Genomic DNA, 23,680 nt, shown 5'->3' on the forward strand with positions numbered 1-23,680 from the left:
GGTCACTCTGATGAAATTCGATATCTGAGGCCATGCAGTTCTAAAGCTAGCCCCAAAGGCAGCCCTAAAGCAAGTTTTAAAACAAATTTTAGAACAAAATCAAAAGTTACCTCTTCGGCTAAATTTGGGACAAAACCACAGCTAGGACCTAGTGGAGCTAAAGCAAAAAGCAAAACCAAGTTAGGTCCTGGAGAGAAGACTCTAAGAGGCAACCAATCCAAGACTTCCATTGGGCTACCACACATGCTATCAATAAGGGATGCCAAAAATCCCTCAATGAGAGTAAAACTCCCCACTACGGAACTAAAAATATATGCCAGGGATATAGTAAGTAATATTCTGGAAACAATTGTGAGTGAATTTCAAGAGGTGAGACAAAATAGAGCAATGGTAAATGTAAACGCTGTACCTTCTGATCAAATTGAGATAGCAAGTAAAATAGTTAATGCAGTTTTGCAAGGATTATATGCTACAAAGAATAATTTGGCCCATCCAATAAAAGGCCCATACTCAGATGATCTCAAACTTTCACAGGAGTATTTTAGTACAATCTCTTTTGCAAATCCGGAAGCCCATTTCTCTTTGGAGAGTGCTTCTTCACAACTAGAAAAAATCTATCCTAAAGAAGATATTTTTAAACAAATGTTTGATAAATGGCGAACAGAATCAAGCGACATGGATAAAGAAAAATATAAGCTATTGATGATAGCTGAGCCTGTTTTGAATGAAATTTCAATGAAAACAAAAGAATTAGAACAATCTGTTTCACTTTTAAATTTGTCATTTCTTGAGCCTTGTGAAAGCAGGCACCATAATTTTAAAAGAGCTGCATCTAGAGTTGAGGATTCCCAAGCACAAATTAATATATTTGGCCAGGAAATTGTTGGAAAACTATTTGAAAAATTAGAGTTGTGCTCCTTGACTCAGATGTTCACAATGGATAGTAAAGAAACACTAGAAAGCAAGAAAGAAACTGCTGCTACAAGTAAATGTGGTTCCTTGAGAACAAACAATCTCGATGTACCAACTTATAACACAAAGTTGAAAGACAAAAAACTGGGGAGCTCTGGCCACCAAATTGCTCAAGAGATCTTGGAAGGGGTTCTGAACATCTTGGAGTCATTTGTAGACCTACAGTTTAAGCATGTCTCTATGTATGCTTTTTCTGAAATTGTGAGAACACCTATTGAAAACTTTTTTGCTGTGCAACAGAAACCATTAATGAAAACAATATTGCCCAAGTTACAAACACTGAATAAATTTCCTGATGAATCTAAATCAAGTAGTATGATTTCCCAGGAAAACATACAGAATACCCTTCAACAGCTTTACTCATTCCATTCAGAATTGCTTACTTATACTGTTAATACAGTCAGTGACATGCTTAGTATAATTAAGAACAAACTAGACAAAGAAAAATGCCAAGAGGAACCATCATCAATTAGCACATTTGAAGAAAACATTGTAGCAAGTCAGATCATCAGCACACTGATGGACCAGTGCACTGATTTCTATGAGTTGATGAGCAAAAGTCATCCAAAGGAAAATCTGCTCCAAGGAGCTACAGATGTCTGCACTGTTAATTGGTCCAGATTTGCAACTGGAATGGGAATGTCCACTTCAAAGTTAAACAGAATTAGCTCCCGGGATGATCTTCTGCAAATCCCTGGCTCGTTGTCTTATTCAGAAGAAGATATAAAAATAAAGGACAAGACTTCTTCAAATATACCTTCGTATGTCAGATACTCTGCAGGAAATTCAGCTAAAACCACAGAGCCAATGGAAGGGCTCAAATCAGAGCTTAAACCATCATCTTCTAGAAGTGAAGCTCAAGTCTTCAGTCATTTTGATCAAGCTGTGAAAGGAAACTGCTCTCTCCCAGAAGGCACTGTCTTACAAAAATCATCTCAGAAATCCAGTGACTCTGCAGAAGCAGCACTGGAGCACCCGGTGTCCTTCAGAGAAATGGAAGAAGGTGAAAATCAAAGAGTGCTTCACTATGAGCCCCCCAAACCAGTTGTTGAGCCAATCCAAATACAGACAACCATTTCTCCACTCAAAATATGTTTAGCTGCAGAAAATATTGTCAATACCTTACTGTTGAGTTATGGCCTTACAAGTCAAACCCCACACACTAAAGAAAGAATGGAAACTATGAAGCCATTTTTTATATCAAAGGAAAGGCTTTTCTCTGTAATGCCTGAACAACAAAAGGATGAGAAAAGCTTGCTTAAAATATGGGGAAAAAGAAACAGCTATGAAACTGAAGAAGAAAACAAAAGCTTTGTGGCAAGTGGAGAAGATTCCACTTTACTGGAAAAATGGAAAAATAAGTACCCAAGGTTAGAGAAAATAGCAACTCTCGAAAAGGCTGAGGTCATTGCTTTTGCAGATGAGGAGCTGGGACCGCATGAAATCCATCTAGTAGCAAGATATGTTACGACATCTGTAGTCACACATTTCAAGAACTTTGAAACCAGAGGTGAGTGGGGGATGACTTATAAAGAGTTTGCATCATTTTAGGGAAAAAAGTCAATGATAATTTTAAGAGTTTTGTTTTTTAACCCTCACATGCAAGAAGCTACATTCACTGCTTCTCTGAAAATAGCCTTAGATTTAGGGTAGCTGTTTATCTACTTGTGTGTTTTTCAACTGATCAGTATGCTAAAAGAAAAAATGTTACCCATTTACATAATTTTTATACAGAAGAGTGTTTTTCAGTTTTCCCTATCTACAGATGAGATTCAATGGGCATAATTTAAAGTGGGATATTTTGGTTACGCATGAGGTATGGCTATGAAATGATGTCTTGCTTGGGACGTACAACTGCTCTAAAGGCAATTCCCAAACAAAAGTTCCAAAAGGGTTTTTTAAAGTTTCTTTAAAAAAAGACTTCTTACATTATAGTCAGCCCTCATGCATAGTTAATTGACTGTAATGATCCAACTTCTTTTTGACGTATGCAGTTCAAGTCTGCAATCATTGATGATAGTTTATAAGAACAGTGGCGTTAAACTTCTTGTTCTGTTTATGTTCCAGTGTTCTGACCTAGATTCTTTTTAGGTATGATACTCTAAACCCATGCTTACAAGTATGATATCTGCACTCCCTTTCTATGAATGTTTACATGCATATATTGGGTTGAACCATATGAAAAAGCCATTTTTATGTGTCAAGAACGTTCAAACATCAGCAGTTTCATTCTGTTCAATTTATTATATACTATTTAATCCCAAATGGGATAATTAGCTGAATAGCCAAGAATTTTTCAAGAATTATATGAGATCTCTAGATATCTCCAGAATCACCCTAGGGCCTTGTAACACTAAAAGCTAGAAATAATTTCTCTGCCCCAGGATTTCCAGCTTCTTAAAGCAACATAGCTATCTAAGGAAGAAACCAGCAATTAGAGATTTGAATTCTAAATGGGCTTCCCAGAAGAAGTAAAGATTCCACAGGTGGGAAATAGATGTTTGAAGAAATCTCTCATTCCTTTCTTGACTAGGTTTTTCTATTTCTTGAGTGAGGTATACCCAAAGTGAAATTCATACATAAAATATTGCCAGTATTTCGAATGGTCAACATTTTTCCTTAATGCATGTTAAAAATACCAATTTTTCTGTTTCAAGGTCCTCTTGATGAAAAAGTATCTATTATTTCCACACTGTTAAGCAAAAAATATGAATCAAAACAGCCTCTAAGAAGCACAAACAGTGATTCTTCACTTAATCAATTTTGTGAACATCTCACTGAATTGGTTATTTCCTATATAATTTCAAGCATTTCTGATTGCACCGAAGATGGTGGAACAATAAACAAGAAATCACTGGAAAACCAAGATGCAACTTTTAACAAGGTTATTTTAGTTCATTCCCAAGTGTTTGAGAGTCGGTCAATTTCTATCAGAGGACTTGCTTTAAGCATTTCTGAAATCATTATTCAAATCCTTTTAAATAGTGACATTTTAAAGGCAGACGTTACACAAGTGGTTTCTGTGAAAGCAAAATATATTTATTGCCCAAAAGCAGCTGTGGCTGACTCCAGTGATCTCTTTCAGGATCTCTTAATAGGAGTGATCCATGTTCTGTCCAAAGAAATAGGAATAAATCATCATCTTGACAGCAAAAGAAGAAACAAATCACCCTCCACACCTAAAAGCCATAGTTTGCCCATTTGCAACAAAACCAAAACCATGAAAAAACAGATTGGTGCCAGAAGTTGGAAATCAGCTCCTTATCACCAAATTAATCAACTAGTACAGAAAAATAAACTAAATTCTCTAGCATGTAAGTTAGATACTCTGGTTGGCAGCCTGAAAACTCATGAATCCAAAGAAGTAGTCAACAAAATTTTCAGTATTGTTTTCAATTTGTTTTTGCCAGATGAGTGCCCAAATGGGGATACAGATTCTGGTAAAATAGCAAGAGAAATGTCTCTATCTTCAAATTACCAGCAAAGTCATAGACTTCCTAGAAATAACCTAGGGCTCTCCCCCAAATCAGCTTTTCTTCTGAATGTTGTGTGTGAGAAACTTATTAGAATACTCTTAGAAGAATGCGCAACCAACAACTTCCTTACAAATGTTCCTCTTTCTGATGAAATATCGACAGAACATCAACTGTTCAGCATACTTCAAAATGTAGAGGATTATTGCCAGGGAATAATGGACCGTGGCTTACCATTTGAAGGATATGACACTTCAGACCTTTTGGAAAATCTGGCAGAAATAGATCAAGAATCTATGCTTAGTATTATTTCCCATAGCTTGGTAAAATCCTTAATGGAAAAATTGTCATGCAGTATACAGCAACCTCCCAGAAGTCCACCACTTACAAACAAGCATTTAACATACAGGACAAGAGAGAGACCTCCTAGTTTCCGAAAAGCAAAAAGGCCAGAATTAAAAGAATCAAGACAGGGTAAAGACACTGTGAGATTCATGAGTTATGATAGCAAGCCTCTGACAGGATCATTGAATAATCTTAGGGTGATTCATTCCAAAATGCAAACCCCATTTGGTAAGCAATTTTCAGGAAAATTCCCCTCTCTACCTCCTCTTCAAAGACCAGGTAAAAAGGAAGTGAATGCAACAGCTTTTCTTAACATGCAATATCCAGGGGGCATGAACACAGGAGTGTACCCTGCCACATTTCTGGAGGAAATAATTGCAGACATTTTTCTTAATCTCACCACCTCAGTGCAAGGCAAAAATGTAAATATCACTGAAGCCCAGCTCAATGAGATGAATATATTATATGTCAACTCCGTGGTGAATGAGTTTAATAATGCTCAAGTCACTGTTTTACGGGATGTTGAAGAAAAGACATGTTTTCCACCAATCTATAAAGAAACTGTTAGTAAGATTGTTGACTCTGTTTATAATGATGTATTGTGGGACTATGCATTGCAAGTTACCTGTGGCAATCATCTGGCACGTGCTGCCACGTCAATAGCAGAACAGATAACTAATGGCATATTGAAAGAGAGTGTAGACTACCAACTCCCACCGTGCTTTGTAGGAAAGCTCATGCCTAATTCATATTACCCTCTCAAGGCTGAAAATATACTACATAAACTTCAAAACAACCTGAGTGAACTTAATTACCAAGATCAACATTCAACAGGCTATACTACCATCCTTTCACACTCATTTTTAGAAGATGTCATCAGAAGACTATTATCTCAGCTCATTCCTCCACCCAGCGAGGATTCATGCTTGGGAAGGAAATACTTAATGACTTCAGATTTTAATGAGATATCCAACTGTATAATAAATAAGGTTTTGTTAGCCATTTCAAAGCATAAGATTTGGCTCACTAAATACAATTGTCAATATCCATATGCAGAAAAAAACCTTCAAAATATGGTGGAGTCTGTTTATAATAATATTTTGCAGATGTGTGGCTCACTTGTGTCAATACAGAAAAGTATAGAAAGCCAAAGCCCAATTATGGTTGACCGAATGGCTAGTCTTATTATTCAAGAGATTATTGAAAATCATCTTCAACCCTTTTTGTGTGAAGAGGGCTTACCTCATTCAACGACTCCATTGGATGAAATATCGAATATGGTTAAAGAGGTTCTCAGTGAAGTCACAGGATCACACAGACCCCAGAAGTCATCATCACTAGGTTTGGACTTTTATCCTAAAGCATTTGTAGAAGAAATTGTTGCCAGGCTATTATCAAAGGTCTTCAATCCAAAACATAACACTAAGTGTGATTTGGATAAAATTACCCCAAAAATAATAAACTCAATAAACAACCATTTTAACAATGCTAAAATCTGCATTCTTCGTGATGACCAAGAGCAGCCATTCCCCACTGTAGATATAGACACTGTGGATGAACTTGTCAATTCAGTTTATGAGAATGTTCTGAAACAGCATGGGCTTGCCCCTGAGGCTGACAGTAAAGAATTCAAAGACAGCGATATTTTTGCAGAAAATATTACCAATTTAATTGTAGCAGCTATTTCTGATTATCTTTTTCACCCACTGTTTTCTGGGGATTTGTTGGCTTCTTCTAATGCTACTTTAACAGCAGAGAACATTATTCAGAACATCTTTAGCGGCATCACTGAACCTACCCAGCCAAGCCAGCATTTATCTCCATATAACACCTTGCTGCCGTACACATTTTTAGAAGACATAATCAGAGTACTATTATCTAGAATATTTCCTTCCTCATCTAACATGGTTCCATGCAGTGAAACTCCAAAAGACAGATCAGGAATCAATCACAGTGAAATCTCTTCAAAGTTAATCAGTGATATTAGGACAAAAATTTCCCAACATGAAATTCGATTTTCAAAAGATGAAGATGAAACCGAATCTGTTTATTCAGAGGATGATGCTCAGCGTCTCGTTGATTCCACATTCAGAAACATTTTGCAAAACTCTGGGTCTCAAGAAGCAGTTGGGCACAATATCACAAGCAGTGACAATGTTCTTATTGATAGAATAGCAGGTTTTATCATTAAAAATATCTGTCAACAACATCTTCATCCATTGGTGTACAGAAAGTTGTCATTTCCTTCATCATATTCACACTTTGATACTATGAGAAGAAGGCAATGTTTTTTTGCCAGTGTTTACTCCTCAGCCTTTTTGGAAGATGTGATCTCTGGGGTTTTAAGCAAAATATTCCACAGGGTATTAGGTATTGTGCAAACAAAATCACTAAGAGATTCAGAAAAAGAACTGTTGGAAACAGCTGAAAAACTTATATATTTCATAACGGAAGAATTCTCAAAAGTTCAAGTTAGCATCCTAGAAAATGCAAAGGAACAATTGTGCTTGCCCCCAGTAGACAGAGACATAGTGATAAAAATTATTGACATGGCATATAGCAAAGTTTTACAAGAATATGAACTGGAACCTAATAAGGACTTTCTCAGTGACACCAAGACATTGGCTGAGAGAGTAACTAAAATTATCCTGGCTGAAGTTTTTGATTTCCAAATTCCTCCATATTTCATAGCAAAGCTGCCTTTTAAATCATATTCAAAACTCAATGCTGATGTTTTGATAAAGAGAGTTCATTGTGCGATCAGTAAATCAAGACTCCAAAGACAGACTTGTACAACATATACCACCATATTATCTCATACACATTTGGAAAAAATAGTCACTCAGGTTTTATCTCAGTTAAGTCCACTGAACTGCAGTGCAGAAGACCCATACTTTTTGCAGTCAGACTTCAGCCACACAGTTGTGAGACTGATCAATGAAATCATGTCAATAATTTCTAAACATGCAATATGCATTATTAAATATGGAAGTGAAAAGCAAAATGTGATTTCAGAACAAGATATCCAGGCTATGGTTGATGCCATTTATAATGACATTTCTTATTCAAATCTATACCAGTCTCCTTCAAAAGATAAAAAAGGCATAAGTAATATACCTGTTACAAAAATAGCAAGTTATATAATAAGGGAAGTATTTAACCATCATCTTGAGTCATTTTTATCTGGAGATAAAACTCTTCCTTCAGGTACAGTGGATCAAACTTATCAACAGAGAGCCATAGATCCTAAACAAAGAGAATTATCTTTCATTGTGAATTCGGCTATCTTTTTGGAGGAAGTAATTTCTGAGCTTTTATGCAAAATCCTTTATGTTTTCTCACATAATGTCTCGGCTGCCAAAAACCCATGTAAAGCAAAAGCCAACATTACTCATATTGTTACAAGATTAGTAAAATCAATTGTGCTGGAGTTCACCACATCACAAATTTTAGTTGCAGATCACTTGGATGAAAATCTGTATTTTTCAGAAGGATATAAAGAAATGGTTAAAAAAACTGTCAACATTATTTATGAAAAAATATTAGATGATTATCAATCTCTGGTTCATATTTATAGAGCTCTACAAAACGATGCTGTCAGTTTGGGGAAAAAAATATATTATTTGCTGTTAGGAGAAATTTATGATTATCAGGTGGAGTCATTAGTTTCAGGAGAATTAGCAGCTTCTTCCTATTCTTCCCTCCAAGAGAAGAACATCATCAGAAATGTACTCAACACCATCAACGATGATAGCCATGACTTGCCATCATGCATCGCTGTATTGCCTCATTCCCTTTTAGAAGATATGATTTGCAAGCTTCTGGCACATATGTTCCCTTCATCTGAGACTGAAACAGAACCAAACAAGGAAGAGGCGCCACCAGATTATGAGTTTGTAAATGCAGCTTCAAAACTAACTGATGATATTATAAGAGAAATTTCTGAACATGAGATTAGACTTGCCGAGGCAGAGGAGCATGTGGAAAGTTTGCAATTAGGGGCAATTGATAACTTCGTTGACTCCATATGTAACAATGTTATTAAAAAAATTAAGTTTGAAGATGAAGCACAGAAAAACACATGCAAAAGAGGAGGCTCATTCCTCGGGAGAATAGCTGGTTTCATTATGAAGGAAATTGTGGACCACCATCTGCAGCCATTTTTATGTAATGAAGAATCATTTCCCAGTGACTTACCCCAAAATGACCATGTCATTGAACTCTTGAATCCCATTAAAGAAAAAATACAGCCCTTCTCACAAGCTTCTATATACTCTGCTGCATTTTTGGAAGATGTTGTAATTGACCTTGTTCGCAAATTTTATACTCTACCAAGTATTGCTGAAAATCCTAAGGACAAAGAGATATCAGAAAGAAATGTCATGGGTCTGGCTATAAAATTTGCAAATGCCCTGATAGGGGAATTTAGGAAAAGTGAAATTAAAGTTCTAGCAAATGCTAAAAAAATGTTTTCATTTCCACCAATAGATAAAGAGACAGTTGATAAAGTATCTGATTCTGTGTATGATGAGGTAATAGAAATATATGGATCTAAAAATGTTCAAAAACATAACAGAAGAAACACTGTTATAGAGAAGATTGCTGCTTTAGCCAAGAAGGCAATCTCTGCTTTCAAGATTCAACCACTTTTTTGGGGAGGCTGGTCTTCCACCTTCTTTTCATTTCTAGATGTGGATAGCATCATCCAAAGAGTTCAATACCTACCATATAAAACCTTTACAAAGATAAACAGAAGCTTGAAGGAGAACGCAGTTTCTTCACTAGAACAATTATTTACACTTATTCCTATAACCTCAGGACCGAAAGATAAAATGGACACTTTGGAAATAGATGGAAGAACACTTAATGGAAAAGAGAACTTCAAAAAGGAGAAGACATCGATGAAAACAGGCAGCACCCAAGAGCCAATATGTACCAATATAAGTAGCATTATGAAGAGCAAAGTAACTACCCTAGCATCAGGGTCAGTTGGAGGTATGTCAAAGAAAAAGAAAGGGGATGAAAAGAAAAAGGAAAGTTCAATTGGAAACAATAATGAGAAGATATTAAAATTTACTTCTCCAACAACCAGTGTGAAAAGTAAAGATACTCAGGGGTCAAATTTGGGTACAGTACTTACAGAGAATGAAATCAAGAAGAAAGACCATTTGACTAGAAAAGATGAGAAAGGGCGAGGTGATGAGGTATACCAACATCTTTCACCAGCTACCGATGATACAAAAACCAAGGTTGTCCTCCAACCAAATTTTAAAATAAATGATAAAAAGAAGAGTGACAAGAAAAAAGTGGATAGACCTTTTGAATTACCATCTCTGAAATTCAAGGTGAGAAATAGAGAGATCCAAGAGAAGAGGAGAGATTCTCCAGCTTACACAGTTACAGATGACAAACATGTCTTGCATTCTAAATATGCCCCAAATGTCCCTGGAAGCATTTACAGAAATGTTTTAGAAATATCTTCTTTCCGAGGACCAGTGGATGATTCCAAATCCCCAAATCCCCCAGGTGATAAAGCAGTACATGTAACTCAAGTGGATGGCAAGGATTTTGCACGACCTGCTTCAATGAATTCAACTAAACAAAATGCTCCTACAAAAGGGGAAGAGAATGAGAAAAGTAAAGATAAAGAGATTAAAAGTAGGTTTATCAAGTGGGACAATCCTCAGAACCCACCAAAAAATAAATCCGGGATTTTCCCTGCAAACTTTTTAGAAGATGTTATCTCTGAAATAGTTAACAAATTGATTTTTTCTTCCTCACCGGATACAGATGATGCACGTCAAAATGTAACCAATGATGTAAATCAAACTAAGACCTATGACATGGCTATGAAACTGATTGATTCCCTGTTAAGGGAGTTTTCAGATGCTCAAATTAAAGTATTAAACCCAGATCAAGGAAGTAAGTTCCTCCCATCTGAGGATAACATTTCATCAGTTCATAAAGTATCTCTCAGGCAAAAAGAACAGTCTGTGGATAGAAGACCTCCCAAGAAAAAGATAATTATGGATAATATACCACCCATGCATAACATGGCACCTGCAACTAAAATACCTTCTTCAGATCAGGCACCTTTTATGGCTAAAATACCATCAATTGATAAAATGTTGGTCAATAAGATTGTTCACTCCTCTATATGCAATATTTTGCAGGAATATAGATCTCAAGACTCCATTTGTGAGGATATAAATAGTAATGTTGAAAAATTAGCAAGAAGGCTAGCTAATGCAGTAATAGAAGAAATTTTTCAGCATCGGCTAAACTTGCTACTTTATGATGAAGTTCCAGATTCCGTATGTTTGCCTCTAGAATCTAAGGAGGTTATGAAAAAGGTCCATAAGGTGGCCCAGACAGCCTGCAAAGAATGTCAAACATCATCACCATATACCATAATGCTGCCTCATGAATTTTTAGAAAGGATAATTTCTTCTCTTCTATCAAAAATTTTCTCAGTAGTAGCCAGTGCTAAAACAGAAATATCCGATGATAATTTGTACACAGAATTGGATTTCCTTCAAATGAAGTTAGCAAGTACAGTTATAACAAAGATCTCCAAAGATGAAGATATGAATATACAATGTGTAGAATCCTTACATCCTAAGCATGATGAAATTATTCAATTAGTGGTTCAGACTATTTATAATAATCTCTTGCCACAATTTGGATCTCAAGAGAGAATACAAAAGTGTATCAGCTGTGGTTGCAAAATCCTTTCAGAAGCCATAGTTAATTTAGTTGTACAGGAAGTGACTGGAAATCAGTTACAGAATTATTTTTTGGGAGAACTAACGCCATTCCAGTGTACAGAAGTTGACAGTGTTGTTGAAAATATCCTTAAAGATGTTATCCAAACCACTGAAGTTCCCCAGCCTCAGCCATCACAGGCTTACAAACTGCCTTTTAACATAATAGAAGAAATTGCTGTAAGTTTTTTGTCAAAGCTTCTATCTATGTTTCCAAAAGCGGATAAGGAACAAAACAGTTCTCTAAATGCTGAAATGCAAAAAATAAGCACAAAAATCTTAACTTCATTCCAAGAATATATCTCTAAAAGTCAGATTATAGTAGTACGACAGGTCAAAGAATCGTCCTCTGTATCCTTAGCAGACAGTGCAACTATCGAAAAAGTAGTTACTTCTGTTTATAATACTGTTTTAAAGCACTCCGGCTCCCACATTTCAGTGTATAAAGATTTAATGGGTAAGAGCAATGTCCTCTCTGATATAATAGGATTTTTAATGGTGAAGGAAATTTCCAATTCAGAATTTCATCCTCAAGTAGAGGAAGAAACATCAAGTTCAGAGTTAGTTCTGGAAGCTGTCAAAATTATGGACAAAGTGGTGAAGATTACTGATGATCTTAAGTCAAAGAAGAAGCCTTCATCCAAAAAAAAGGCTGTATTAGATGCCAGGGTTTTAGAGGAAATACTTGCCTTGTTCTTGATTAAACTAGTAAAGTTGCCAAGTGCCTCAAGCAAAGATGCTAAAAACTTATCAAAGTCTGAGTTAAATAAAATTGCATCTCAATTGACGAAATCCGTGACAGCTGAAATTTCCAGAAAAAATATTAGTATTGTAGCTGCTAATCCTGAAGAAAACTTTTTAAATCCAGAAAGTACAGAAATTATTTCTCAGATGGTCGATTCTGTTTATAATCATGTACTACAACAATCTGGAACACATGAAGAACTTTATCATGACATGAAAAGCACAAACCACATCTTTCCTAAAGAGGTGGCTTCTTTAATTATCAGGAAAGTTTCCAATTGTCCGTTAGAAACAATTAGCCCAGAAGATTCATGTGCTAATCTCTTTGGTGATCTGGATGTTGGTCGAATTGTTGAAAAGGCTCAGGAACATGCTGTCAAAATGGAACCTGAGCTAGAGCAAACAGAGTTAGATCAAGGTTTAAGGCAACAGGAGCTTTCAGTTAGGATAATTCCTCACCGTGGGAAACAACCAATCAATATTGATCCAGACATTGTTGCAGAACACTTAGGGGTCATTTCTATAAAAACACAATCACTTGAGAAGCTGCAGATGGAGTGTTTAGCTAGAACCGGGCATAGCATCGAATCGCTGAGAAGAGGGTCAATAAGTGGGAAAAGTTACTCAACTGACACAGCTGATGCAAGAGAGAGAAAGAAAGAAAAACGTATCTCTTTGGATCAGATGGGACGACTGAATGTTAAGCCGTTAGAGGTAAGTGCAAAAGGCAGTGGTGAAAAGAAATGAGCAGTTAGTGAGACCTGGCTGTCCTTCTATGATTTCCTTCCTCAGGTAGGTCTACGGGAATGCATTTGTAAAACATGGTCAATTTTCTCTTGCCCAGTCCTGTAGAATTGGGGACTCTGATTCCTCCAATACAAACCTCTGCTTTCCTGGGACTAACCTCATCAGCAATGTGGCTCAGTGTAAAAGTGGCAGGTTAGTTTCTGTTAGCCAGTCAAACTGAACTGCCATGTCCTGAAGAATGGGAGTACATAGATATACCCTTAATAGCAAACAGGACTGACTGGAATTGTAGTCCTCATTTGGCAGCTCAGAGGAAATGCAATTTTTACAATCACCACAGTTCTTTTTAATGGATGTACATTATGATGGTACTGTATGGGTCCAAAAGAGTCAGTTAGAATATCAGCTAAACTAGCCTCTATTAGAGATTGAAATCCTGACTTAAAGCTCCGCAGTAGTATTGTGTGTACTTAGTAACATTCATCAACAAACATTAGACTGCAAGCTCTTTAGAGTTCCTCTCTTATTTCACTTTTGTTACATAACACTTTCCCAGTTCTCCATATTCTTACATCCTCAGGAGGACGTACTAAGTTTCTTTCCTATTCTACCCTTGTTCTAGACCCAGTTGTCTTCATGCTGCTATTTTTATGAACTAGTTTCTCTGCAGTTCCATATTTGGGCTACAAATGTATCAATACTTCAATAACAGGGGACCTGAAATGTCAAAATGCTGTCCCTGGTACAGTGCAACTATTGAAAAAGTAGTTAGTTCTGTTTACTGATCTTAGGGATGATGTTGCCAGGAGATGGAGTTACACTGATCCAGCCCCATTTTCTCATTTAATACCAAAATCCCTAGGTATAAATGAGCCTGTGGCTTGCAAACGGAGCAAAGTTCTATAGAACGAGCCTGCCTGGAGCCTAGCCTAGGAGCATGTTTTCCTTAGCATTATTCTCCAACTCACTGAACTAAGTCTCAGAGCTGGTGAATACATGATGGGTATTTTTTTGTCTCAAATATTGAGACTGTCATAGACATTGATGGAATCTCCTTGGTCCTTAGTTTTTGGACTAGATGAAGGTCCTTTCTAGCTCTAAAATGTCCCTTTCTCTCTGGGTTCTCAAAATTATATTAGCATTTACTTTGTAGTCTTCATTTTTATGTGAGTAATTCCTTGGGCACAAAATCTGTTTGTCTAAACTGTAGAACATTACTCCCAAGTCATTACTTCTTAACCATCTGCAGAAATATCTGTCAGTTCCTCTTCTTGGTTACCTGCTTTCTTCTCTTACATCCTTTATCAGTACTTTATCTCTTCATAGCTCTATATCTCTTTAACTATCTCTCTATAGACACTTGGAAGAGAATAGCTAATCCAAAACAACTACCCCTGCTAATGTTAAGCGAAGCAAAAGCTGTCTTAAGGAAAGTAGACACAGATAGGGCAGTACATTTCAGCTGTTTTGATGCCTTACAGCTATCTGGATAGCAGTGCCATCCATCCCCAGAATGAGGATTGAAAAAAGAACAAATCAGTTTAGGGAACCCAGACAACTCCCGGGCTATTCCTTAGTCAGAAATCCACAAGCAGGGCTTCATTTACTATTTGGAGGTACCAAAACTTCCTAATACACCAGACACATGCCTATTAAAGGCTCATACAGTGTCACATTCCAAAGCCATATAGAATGATTTTTGATTTTTTGAACCACTTTCCCTCCACCAGCACAGATAATCAAGAACGACTGTGTTTCCATTTCTTACAGAAGTTCTTTACTTTTGTATTACACAAAAGATACTCCTTTAAGGCAGCATTTATCTGAAAATCTGGTTTGCAGTGTTACAAAGAGATCTAAGATTGATAACTCAAATTAACTTAAAAATTCTGTGGCATCATCAAAAGGCTACAGAAATGGGAAAAGTCGTTTGTTTAATTATAACTGTCTCTTCCTTGATCTGTCTTTAATATTGCAAAATGGAAAGTGACATTTGACTAGGGAGGTGAGGAGAATGAAGATTTACTCTTTGAAGCTTCCTTTGGAAAATACTTTCAAAGGATTAGGGTGTGGAGGGGTGAGGAGTGAACATTCAAAGTCCTTCACAATTTTGGCAATTACTCATCATTTTTAAAAATTCAGGTCAAAAAAAGAATAAAATTATATTAAAATGCAATAAAAAAAATTCAGGTCAGCCAAAACTTAGTCTTTTTTCATGAAAATTTCTGTATTTAGATTGGTCGATTGGTTCCCTATTAAGTTTAGAAAAGCATGTTATCATTTCTAAATCTGTTACAAAACTTTCAAAGCAAATGATGAAAACAATGTACGTAAAGTATTTGTGCCTTTTGTATTTCTTGGGGAGCAAAAGGTAAAATCTGAAGCAAAAGAAAGAACCTTAGGGTCTCTTCTTTGGACTGCAGTGATAATCTTGAATGCAAAAGAAATTATAGAAATGAGCAAATATTGCTTGTGATTTTCATTTATTTCTTCTTTTAAATATATCACTAATATATAAGTAAAAGGCACTTGAAGATAAATAATTTTAATAAATTGAAACTAGACACCATGTGAAAGTTGCCTTATTATAATAGAAGCACAGCAAAAATGACTGAGGTGATTGGTTTTTTTTGTTTTTTTTTTTTTTAATTTTTAATTTTTGGCTTACAAACAATAGTAATTTATTTCTCACAGTTCTGGAGGCTAAGTCCAAGAGCAGGGTGCTAGCCTGGTCAGGTACTGGTGAAGGCCTTCTTCCAAGTTGCAAATTGCAGACTTCTTGCTGTGTCCTCACACAGTGGAAGGAGCTAGGGTGCTCTTTGGGGTGTTTGTTTTTTTTACCAGCTAAGGTGATTGTTTTTAATATTCATTGTCTCTTTAATTCCAGACTGCTAGTAGGAATTCATTTCAGAGTTTAATAAAACCTGACATCACCAAAGTGGAGCTTTTAAAAGATGTCCAAAGCAAAAAAGATCTTATCATTCGGTTGATAACTCATGATATTAGTCAAGAAGTTTTAGAAAAGAAGGCAGAAGAGAGCTTTACTTCTGATGAAGATGAAGTGGTTTTACAAGAGGTTGTAAAAGAATTTCCAGAAGGCCCACTTGAAGATCAAGTGAAAAAAGACGTGACGCCCACTGCCAGCACAGGTGCTTTCTCCAAGCCACTGATGAGCAAGAGCAATCTGAAAAAATTTTTTTCACTAGGAAAATGTTGTCAGCCCAAATCCAGCGTAACTACAATTGCTGAAGCATCACCAGCTAAAGAGACAGAATCTGAACAGACACAAATAAGAACTGTGTCTAAAGTTGATGTAACTACCTCAAAATCCTCGACTGATAGAAACGCTTCTTGGGAGAAAAAGACACAACTGAGCGTAAGTGTGAGAAATGTAACTACCAGTGACCGGTTTCTATAGAAAGGGTAGAGAGTTTCACAAACTTAGTACAAGTAATATACACTGGGTAGGAAGACAAGGGCATAAGATCCAGGCAGTCTCTCCCAACTCTGACGACATTTACAACAAAAGGGAAGTGATTAACAGAGGAAGCCAGGAGCCTCAACTGAAGAAGAACAGATCATGGAGAGTCCTAGGCTAGTTAGAAGGACAAGAAAAATGGAAAATGGAAACCAGTTAGGAGAAATACAAGCTAGTTATTTAAAATGACAGACTGCATTCTTTTTTGTACTCTGACCTGTAAATATTCATTGAAAGTTTTGTGAACACAAACTCCAAGACCAGAAGATGGGCTTGGAGGGGAGTAAAAAGATTCATGCAAATTCAGCCTATGTGGGTTTGAATTCTGGCTTTGCTACTTAGTAGCTATATGACCTTTGGGCAAGTTACTTAACCAACCATTTTCTTAAAAATTACTTATCCAGCTTATTGAAAGTTAGTTCAATAAGTTAGTTGAATATGTTGAATATTCCTCTTGTAATCAGCCCATAAATTCCACTATCACTTTGACACACAGCTCTTGTGCCTGGTTCTATATCCTTCTAGTGATGGTCTGGGCCTCACTGACCTCTTAGGTTGGCCCTACCCCCAAAATTGTACCTTACCATGTGTATGGAGGTTATATATGATTTAGAATTTCTTGGTAAGACAATTCCCTGGATTATCCATTTGCAGTGATTCCCAGTTAACCCAGAAGCTGCAATGAACCAGAGAAAATAAAACACAGGGATACAACTCTGGCCAGCTCAGGAGCTCATTAGGTCAATAGCCTTAACACAAACTCTAATCTATTTATTGGGATCTATTTATTTATTGGGAAGCCGTGTGAAATTTCATGACCAAACAAAGTGTTCCTGGTCAGAAATGGTGGCTATATAAATAACTAAGGAAATGTTATGGTATATTTTATTTAATTTATTGTGTATGATCTGATTTGTACTTTTCCAGGGAATAGAAATGAAATCTAGCACCGAACCGACACATTACTTCATACATAGAATTATGAGTTCATCCTCATATGATGAAGAGGATCTGCCTTCATTTTCTAGGTACAGTCAGTTAAAGCAATACTAGTTGGCTAAGGAAATAGAAATCTGAAATGAAGATTATGTTAATGGGAAGAATGGGCCCCTCAAGTAAACCTGTGAGGAAGCCAGTGTTTCACCCTTCAAACTCCCCTCACTGCTTCCCCTAACTCCCCTCTGTGGTTACTTCCTGGGCCTTCCCTTCCCATCTTCTTTCCCATTCATATTTAATCTGGTGTCTACTTCCTTCTCCTGGGACCTACTTTCTAGTATAGTGATCTGTAGTATAGTTAGATTAAGTCTTTAACCAATGTGTTAGGTTCTTAAACCTGGGAGACAGGCCTTGAGTCAATAGTCCTCGCACTAATGGCCCACCGAAAGGAGTTCCTCCTTAGTTCCCATATGTACCTAAATGCTCAACCAGGTGGCACTGTCAGAAGAATCCCAAGAATGGAGGGGGCGGTGTAAGCTGGAGCATTCAGGGAAAAATTCTAAAAAGCAGTGCTTTGAGTTGAGCCTTAAAAAGATGGATAAGATTTAGATAAGACGATCCAGGTTGGAGAAAACTATAAAAGAAAGGCTGGACTATGCAGTACCTATAGGGACAGGGAGGAACAAAGTACACTGCAGTCTTGAAGTCTGATTAATACTTCTTCTAGGATAGCCAAAACGTGTCTAAAATTGTTCTTGTGTTTATAAGAATATTCACAAACTGGGAACAGTAGCACTTTGTATCATGGGAGAAATAGGGCATACAGAGAAAAATCTACCTTGTTCTAACCATATTCTTTTCCACCTAGCACTATGAAATTAAGGTCTCTTTTTGACCTGATGCCATTTTAGGACATCCACTCCTGGCCCACCACTGGCTGTATCTCCCTGTATGATTGTTTTAACATACATAATTAGTAATGCAGGCAAATCTCAATTATTTGCATCATTGCATAAACAAGGGGGAACATATAAAACCAAATAAAGTCAATGTAGCAATCATTTTTATTTGAGAACTCAGCGATATACCATTCCAGGTTTGCATATATATGAATAATGACTTTAACATTGTTCTTTAGTATTCCTTCATATAAAATACAAAGAAAATGAAATGTCTTTTATCTTTTTCTTCTAGTGGTGATGACGAGCGTCCCTCAGATCCAAGTGCCAAAATAACAGAAGGTTGGATTGATATTTTTCTTTATTCAAATTAGATAGTATTTTAAAAGAGACTTTGTTCATTGCATTGATGAATTTTCCTATTGTCAAACCTAAAGTTAATACTGAGTTTTCCAGTAGGTTGATCTACACTGGGGGAGTACTAGATCAGTTAACAAGTTAATACGAGCCAACTAGTTTGATTTTTCTGAAACACTAATAAGATTTCATTAATAATTTTGGTGACAAGTATGTGGTGTGACTATAATTATGAGTTTACAATTACCATGCCCCTGTGGGAAATATCTAGGAAATAAGGGTTTATTACATCTATATGTAGACTAGAGCCCATGCTACTAGGATTTAATCATCTCTTTAAGAGTGTATGTTTACCTTGTATAACTAGCTTAGCCCTAGGAAAATATATTTAAAAGCTAAAAATTAAACCTAAATTTATTTGCTTACATTAAATCCTGGCTAGGGTGGACCCCACTTTCTTTTTTGTCTCTGTTAAAACTGAGAAAATTTAGAGGTTAAATTAAAAAAAAACTGACTCATTAAAATATTTATGAGTTGAGTTTGGTCCTCTATTCTTCTAAACCTCAAAGGATCCATGTGGTTCTAATGATGACAGCACTGGCCTAAAGAGGTAGGAGTATCATGATTACTGCAAAGATGGCCTTAAAACTCGAACCACAGAGCTGGAGTTGGCCTTGTCTATTTCAAGCCTGCACCCACTCAAGAAGTTACTCAAGAAAGCTATCCTCTCCATTTGGGAGTGGAAATAACATTTATTAAAGAATGAACCATAGAATGGAGGTAAGTTTACCAGAATTCTATAAACAGGTCATGGTAAGAGGATGATATATCACTGGTGTGTTTCCTGTGTTATGGAATCATAGGCTGACTAGAGCCAGAAAGAAGCTAATAAAACCTCATTTTGGAGCTGAGGAGACTGAGGTTCAGGGTAGGGAAGTGACAAGTCCAAGGTGAGTCAGAATATACATCCCAAGTCTCCTAGACCTAAATTCAATGTCATTGTTTTCTTCAACTTCACTGCACTGAGTCACGCTTAGTTCCTATATCCTTTGGTAATATTGCACCTGTCCAGTTAATGAATTCATTTACATTCAACAGAGATTCACTGAGCACTTTCTTTGTACTGGACACTATTCTAAATTCTGGAGATACAGCTGTGAATAAGAGAGACAAAGTCCTTACCTTCATTCATCCCCCTACACTGAGTGGCTCCTGCCTTGCAGCACCCCCACCCACCACTAATATGGGGATGAAATAATATTACTACGTATATAGATTGCAATTTGCAGGTTCTTATGCAGTTCTCTGACCTGAACCTCACAGCAAAGGAGTGATAGTTACTGGGAGTTACATTTATTATTAGGTACCAGCTATGTACCAGGCATTCTGCTAAGTGCTTTTCTCACATCTACCCTGTGAAGCATCATCTCCATTATGTTGACAAGGTAACAGTCACTAAAGCAAAATAGCTTATCATACCATGCTCCTTCAGCAAGTCTTGAAGTCCTATCTTATAGAGCAGAAAATGGAGGCAAATGACCTGGCCAAGGCTGCACAGCCAGCAAGTGGATGAGCCAGGGCTCAAACTTCATGGGTCTTGAGGCTCCATCCCACATTCTTTCTCCTGCTAGCCAGGGACTACATCTCAGAATTGCATCTCAGAATTGAGCAGTGACCAAGGACAGCCTGCAGAGTTCGGTGGCAAGTAGAAAAGATTCCATCTAAGCTTCCAACGAGCATATCCAATCGAAGACTAAAATCACATTCTTCTGTGCCTTTAGTTTGACAGACACCTCCTCCCAACCCCTGCATCTGCACATTACAGGAACTCATGGGAAGCAGTTATAAATTCAAATAACATATTTTTGCTCTGATAAGGGCTTTTGGAGGAAGAAATGCAGAAATGGCTCACCTTGTGTGTAAATGCTCAAAGTAGTGAAAAGCCCCACAGAGGATAATTTATTAGAAATTACAATGATGCCTGTTTATGAAAACCCACAAAAAAGGGGGGACTTCTGGACTAACACTTGCCTGTTATAGCTTATGGTGTAATTTTTACAATAGGCTTTTATTGGGAATCTAAATCAGTTCATGGTGTGAAGTGTCGTTCTATTATACTTGGCACGCATCGTGGCCCATCCACTTTGGCCATAAACACCCCAGGCACGTCTCTCTCTTCAGAGTGGCGCCAACCAAGTGAACTCCACTGTGCTGCCCACAAGCTGATGAAAGCAGCATCAGGGTGTCTTGAAGGAGACCTGGTCTCACCAACCTGCCTTCATTTTGACATAATATCTAACTCTTACTTCCAGTACCCTGAGAATGCCACACCTACTACTTGATTTCTCTTTTCAGCAGCTTTGCTTTGAAAGGAGTACGACTTGTTACCCAAAGGGTTCATCGTGCCCCTAGGGATGAACTTTGTGTGTGCTGTTATTCTAGCCAGTGCCAATCTTGAACAATATGCAGAATCTATTAGTGACTGGAAACTGGGGGCAGTGTCTCAAAGTGTCATTCAGAGACTGCTTGCACCAGGATCACCCAGGATGCTTATTTGCAGAATCCTGGCCCTTTCCTAGACCTGCACAGCCAGTATCTCAGGGAAATGATGTCCAGGCATCTGCATTTTTAACAAGACCTGCAAACTGCAAAAACAAAGCTTTATTTTTCCCGTCAAGATTTTCAGAATATGGCCTTGCAGTACATGCCTCAATCCTGTAACTAGGTCTTTGTCTTGCTTTTTCAGAGGAGATTTCTCCATTCAAGCCTTTATCTTTGCCTCTGCAGATTTTGGCTTTTTCCTTGTTAATTTCTTGGTTGTTCTTATTTTGTTTAAACTACCAGCACATTCCAGTACTGCATTATTAATCTGAAAAGCTAAACTATCTTCCTTCTTATTTGGAAGTAAATTTGCTATCTGCTACCTTAGTTTTAATCATAGATCCTTGAGGTTCCTAAGGTTATACTGCTAGAGAAGACATAAACTAGGGAACTGCAAGAGGTACAGGAGAACTTTGTCTTTTACTGGAAATAAGAAGGTACGTGCTTTACTGCCCTGTGTCTTTTCATGACATCCTGTCATGATGTATCAGCAACACAGATAAATGTTCATTTCTGTCCTTATGATACAACAACCATTTTGTTAACATAAACTATGATATACTTTAAGAGCCCTTTGCACAAAACAAGTGGTGCAGAGAAATGGGTCCAAATGGAGATTTTTATCAGCCACACAAGTCCTTTATAGCTCACACAACAAACAGGTCACTTGTGGTCAGTCAACTGAAAATTTACCCAAAGTGAGTGAGAAATGATAGCCTTTTGTAATGCACTGCTGCTTTTGCCTGGACGTTTTGAAATGGACACTAGTACTGCTGAGAGTTGAAAGTTACCTTTCCATGTGGAACTAGCTCATCGTGCTTTTTTTTCATCTGCTAGCACAAGGGAGGTAAGGCACTGCTGAGCTGGCTCAATAAGCATTAGGGTACAGGCAGTGCAGAGCTGCCCTGCACATCAGAAAGCCTGGGCCCTAGTGCAAATCTGGCCACTTTCTACCCACGTGATCTTAGACGACGCATCTGACCTCATTGAGTTTCTCCTGCTTCCTTCCCAGGACTGTCAGAAGGAGCAAAATGCTCTTTGTGAAAGCACTTTAAAAACCAAAAGCTATTGTATAAATACTTCTTTCTGAATCCTAAATTATCACCCCCTAGCCTGACAGCCTCAATTGGAAAAGCGCGATAACTTACCACATTTCTCTTTTGGTTTGTTCACAGACTCTGATAAGCCCAGTACTTCCAAACAGGGGTCTGAAATAATGAAGAAGGTATCATCAGCTCTCTCCGAAGTGTTTTCAAGATCTAATGCCAATGTTCCCAAATCTTCCTCACCCTCACCCCCTCAACAAGACAGAAGCTGAGGCTGCTACACCTGGTATCCATAAGCATGTTGACCTTCCTCAAAAAATAAATGGTTTTTGAAGCATGACATTGTGTCCTACATGCTGATTCTTATAAATACTGAAAATAAGAGCAAAGAAACCACAAAAAGGCAGCTGGAGAAAAGGAGGGTTTGATAAATGCTTTTGATAAGCATTTTGGGATGAAAAGAGAAGCTGTGCCTCACATATAGATGCATCTAGCAGGCAGTGTGGGGTTTAAGCTCTGCTCAAGGGCCCTGCAGCGTCGCTGGGAAGATGAGACTAACTTAGAAGCAAAAGTGTGACACCAATAAAACAATGTGTTATCACATATTTCGGGTGCCCTAGGGATTCAAAGAAAGGAGTCATCACTGGGAGCTGGAGTGGTCAGGATATGTTTCCTGGAGGAACTGGAATTGAGGCAATCCTCAAAGGATCAGTAGGATTAGATAGACCTTGAAAGCACTAGGAAGGCTTTCCCCTCAGGTCGCACAGCTGCATACAATGCTGCCATGCCTGAAGGATTTAGTTAGCACTGTCCCAAAGGATGTTCTACAGTGATAGGAATGATCTATATCTGCTCTGTCTGGTACAGGAGGCACTAGCCGAATGTGGCTATTGTCACTAGTATGATTGAGGAACTGTTTTTCATTTTGATTTATTTCAATTTAAATAGCCACATGTGGCTAGTGGTTCCCTTATTGGACAGCTCAAGTCTCATTGGTACATGGTCTCAGGGACACTAGCCAATTCCGATTAGGTTGAGGGATTCCTGAAAGTTCATTTCCAAAGTCTATCCTCCAACACCTAAAGCAATGTAGAGATCTGACTCCTCAGGGGGGCTTTCAAGCCTCTAGGCATCCTCTTGGTCCCTTTAAGAGACAGGAACCACGGATGTGGCCAGAGGAGAGCTCGTGGCTTCCAGTCATATTTGTGCCCCTGCACTTGCCAAAACTCAAGTAATGGAGAAAAGATAGACCCCATTGAGAACACCAAACCCAAGGAATCACAAATAGCAAATCGGAACCTGCACCTGCCAGCTGGCC

The 23,680-nt window shown here is 37.6% G+C and overlaps 1 protein-coding gene across 1 annotated transcript in view; it reads left to right on the forward strand.

Annotated features, from left to right (window-relative positions):
• LOC130841389 (fibrous sheath-interacting protein 2-like) overlaps positions 1–22,634 on the forward strand; it is a 67,066-nt gene extending 44,432 nt beyond the window's left edge. The window contains exons 13-19 of the mRNA XM_057717571.1: positions 47–2,482; positions 3,630–13,012; positions 15,933–16,421; positions 17,451–17,551; positions 18,654–18,700; positions 20,897–20,976; positions 22,437–22,634. Coding sequence (XP_057573554.1) covers positions 47–2,482; positions 3,630–13,012; positions 15,933–16,421; positions 17,451–17,551; positions 18,654–18,700; positions 20,897–20,976; positions 22,437–22,634 — 12,734 coding nt within the window. The remainder of the gene's footprint in view (positions 1–46; positions 2,483–3,629; positions 13,013–15,932; positions 16,422–17,450; positions 17,552–18,653; positions 18,701–20,896; positions 20,977–22,436) is intronic.
• The last annotated feature ends 1,046 nt before the right edge of the window (positions 22,635–23,680 follow it).

Source organism: Hippopotamus amphibius, chromosome X, assembly GCF_030028045.1.
Source record: "Hippopotamus amphibius kiboko isolate mHipAmp2 chromosome X, mHipAmp2.hap2, whole genome shotgun sequence".
NCBI classification, from domain to species: Eukaryota; Metazoa; Chordata; class Mammalia; order Artiodactyla; family Hippopotamidae; genus Hippopotamus; species Hippopotamus amphibius.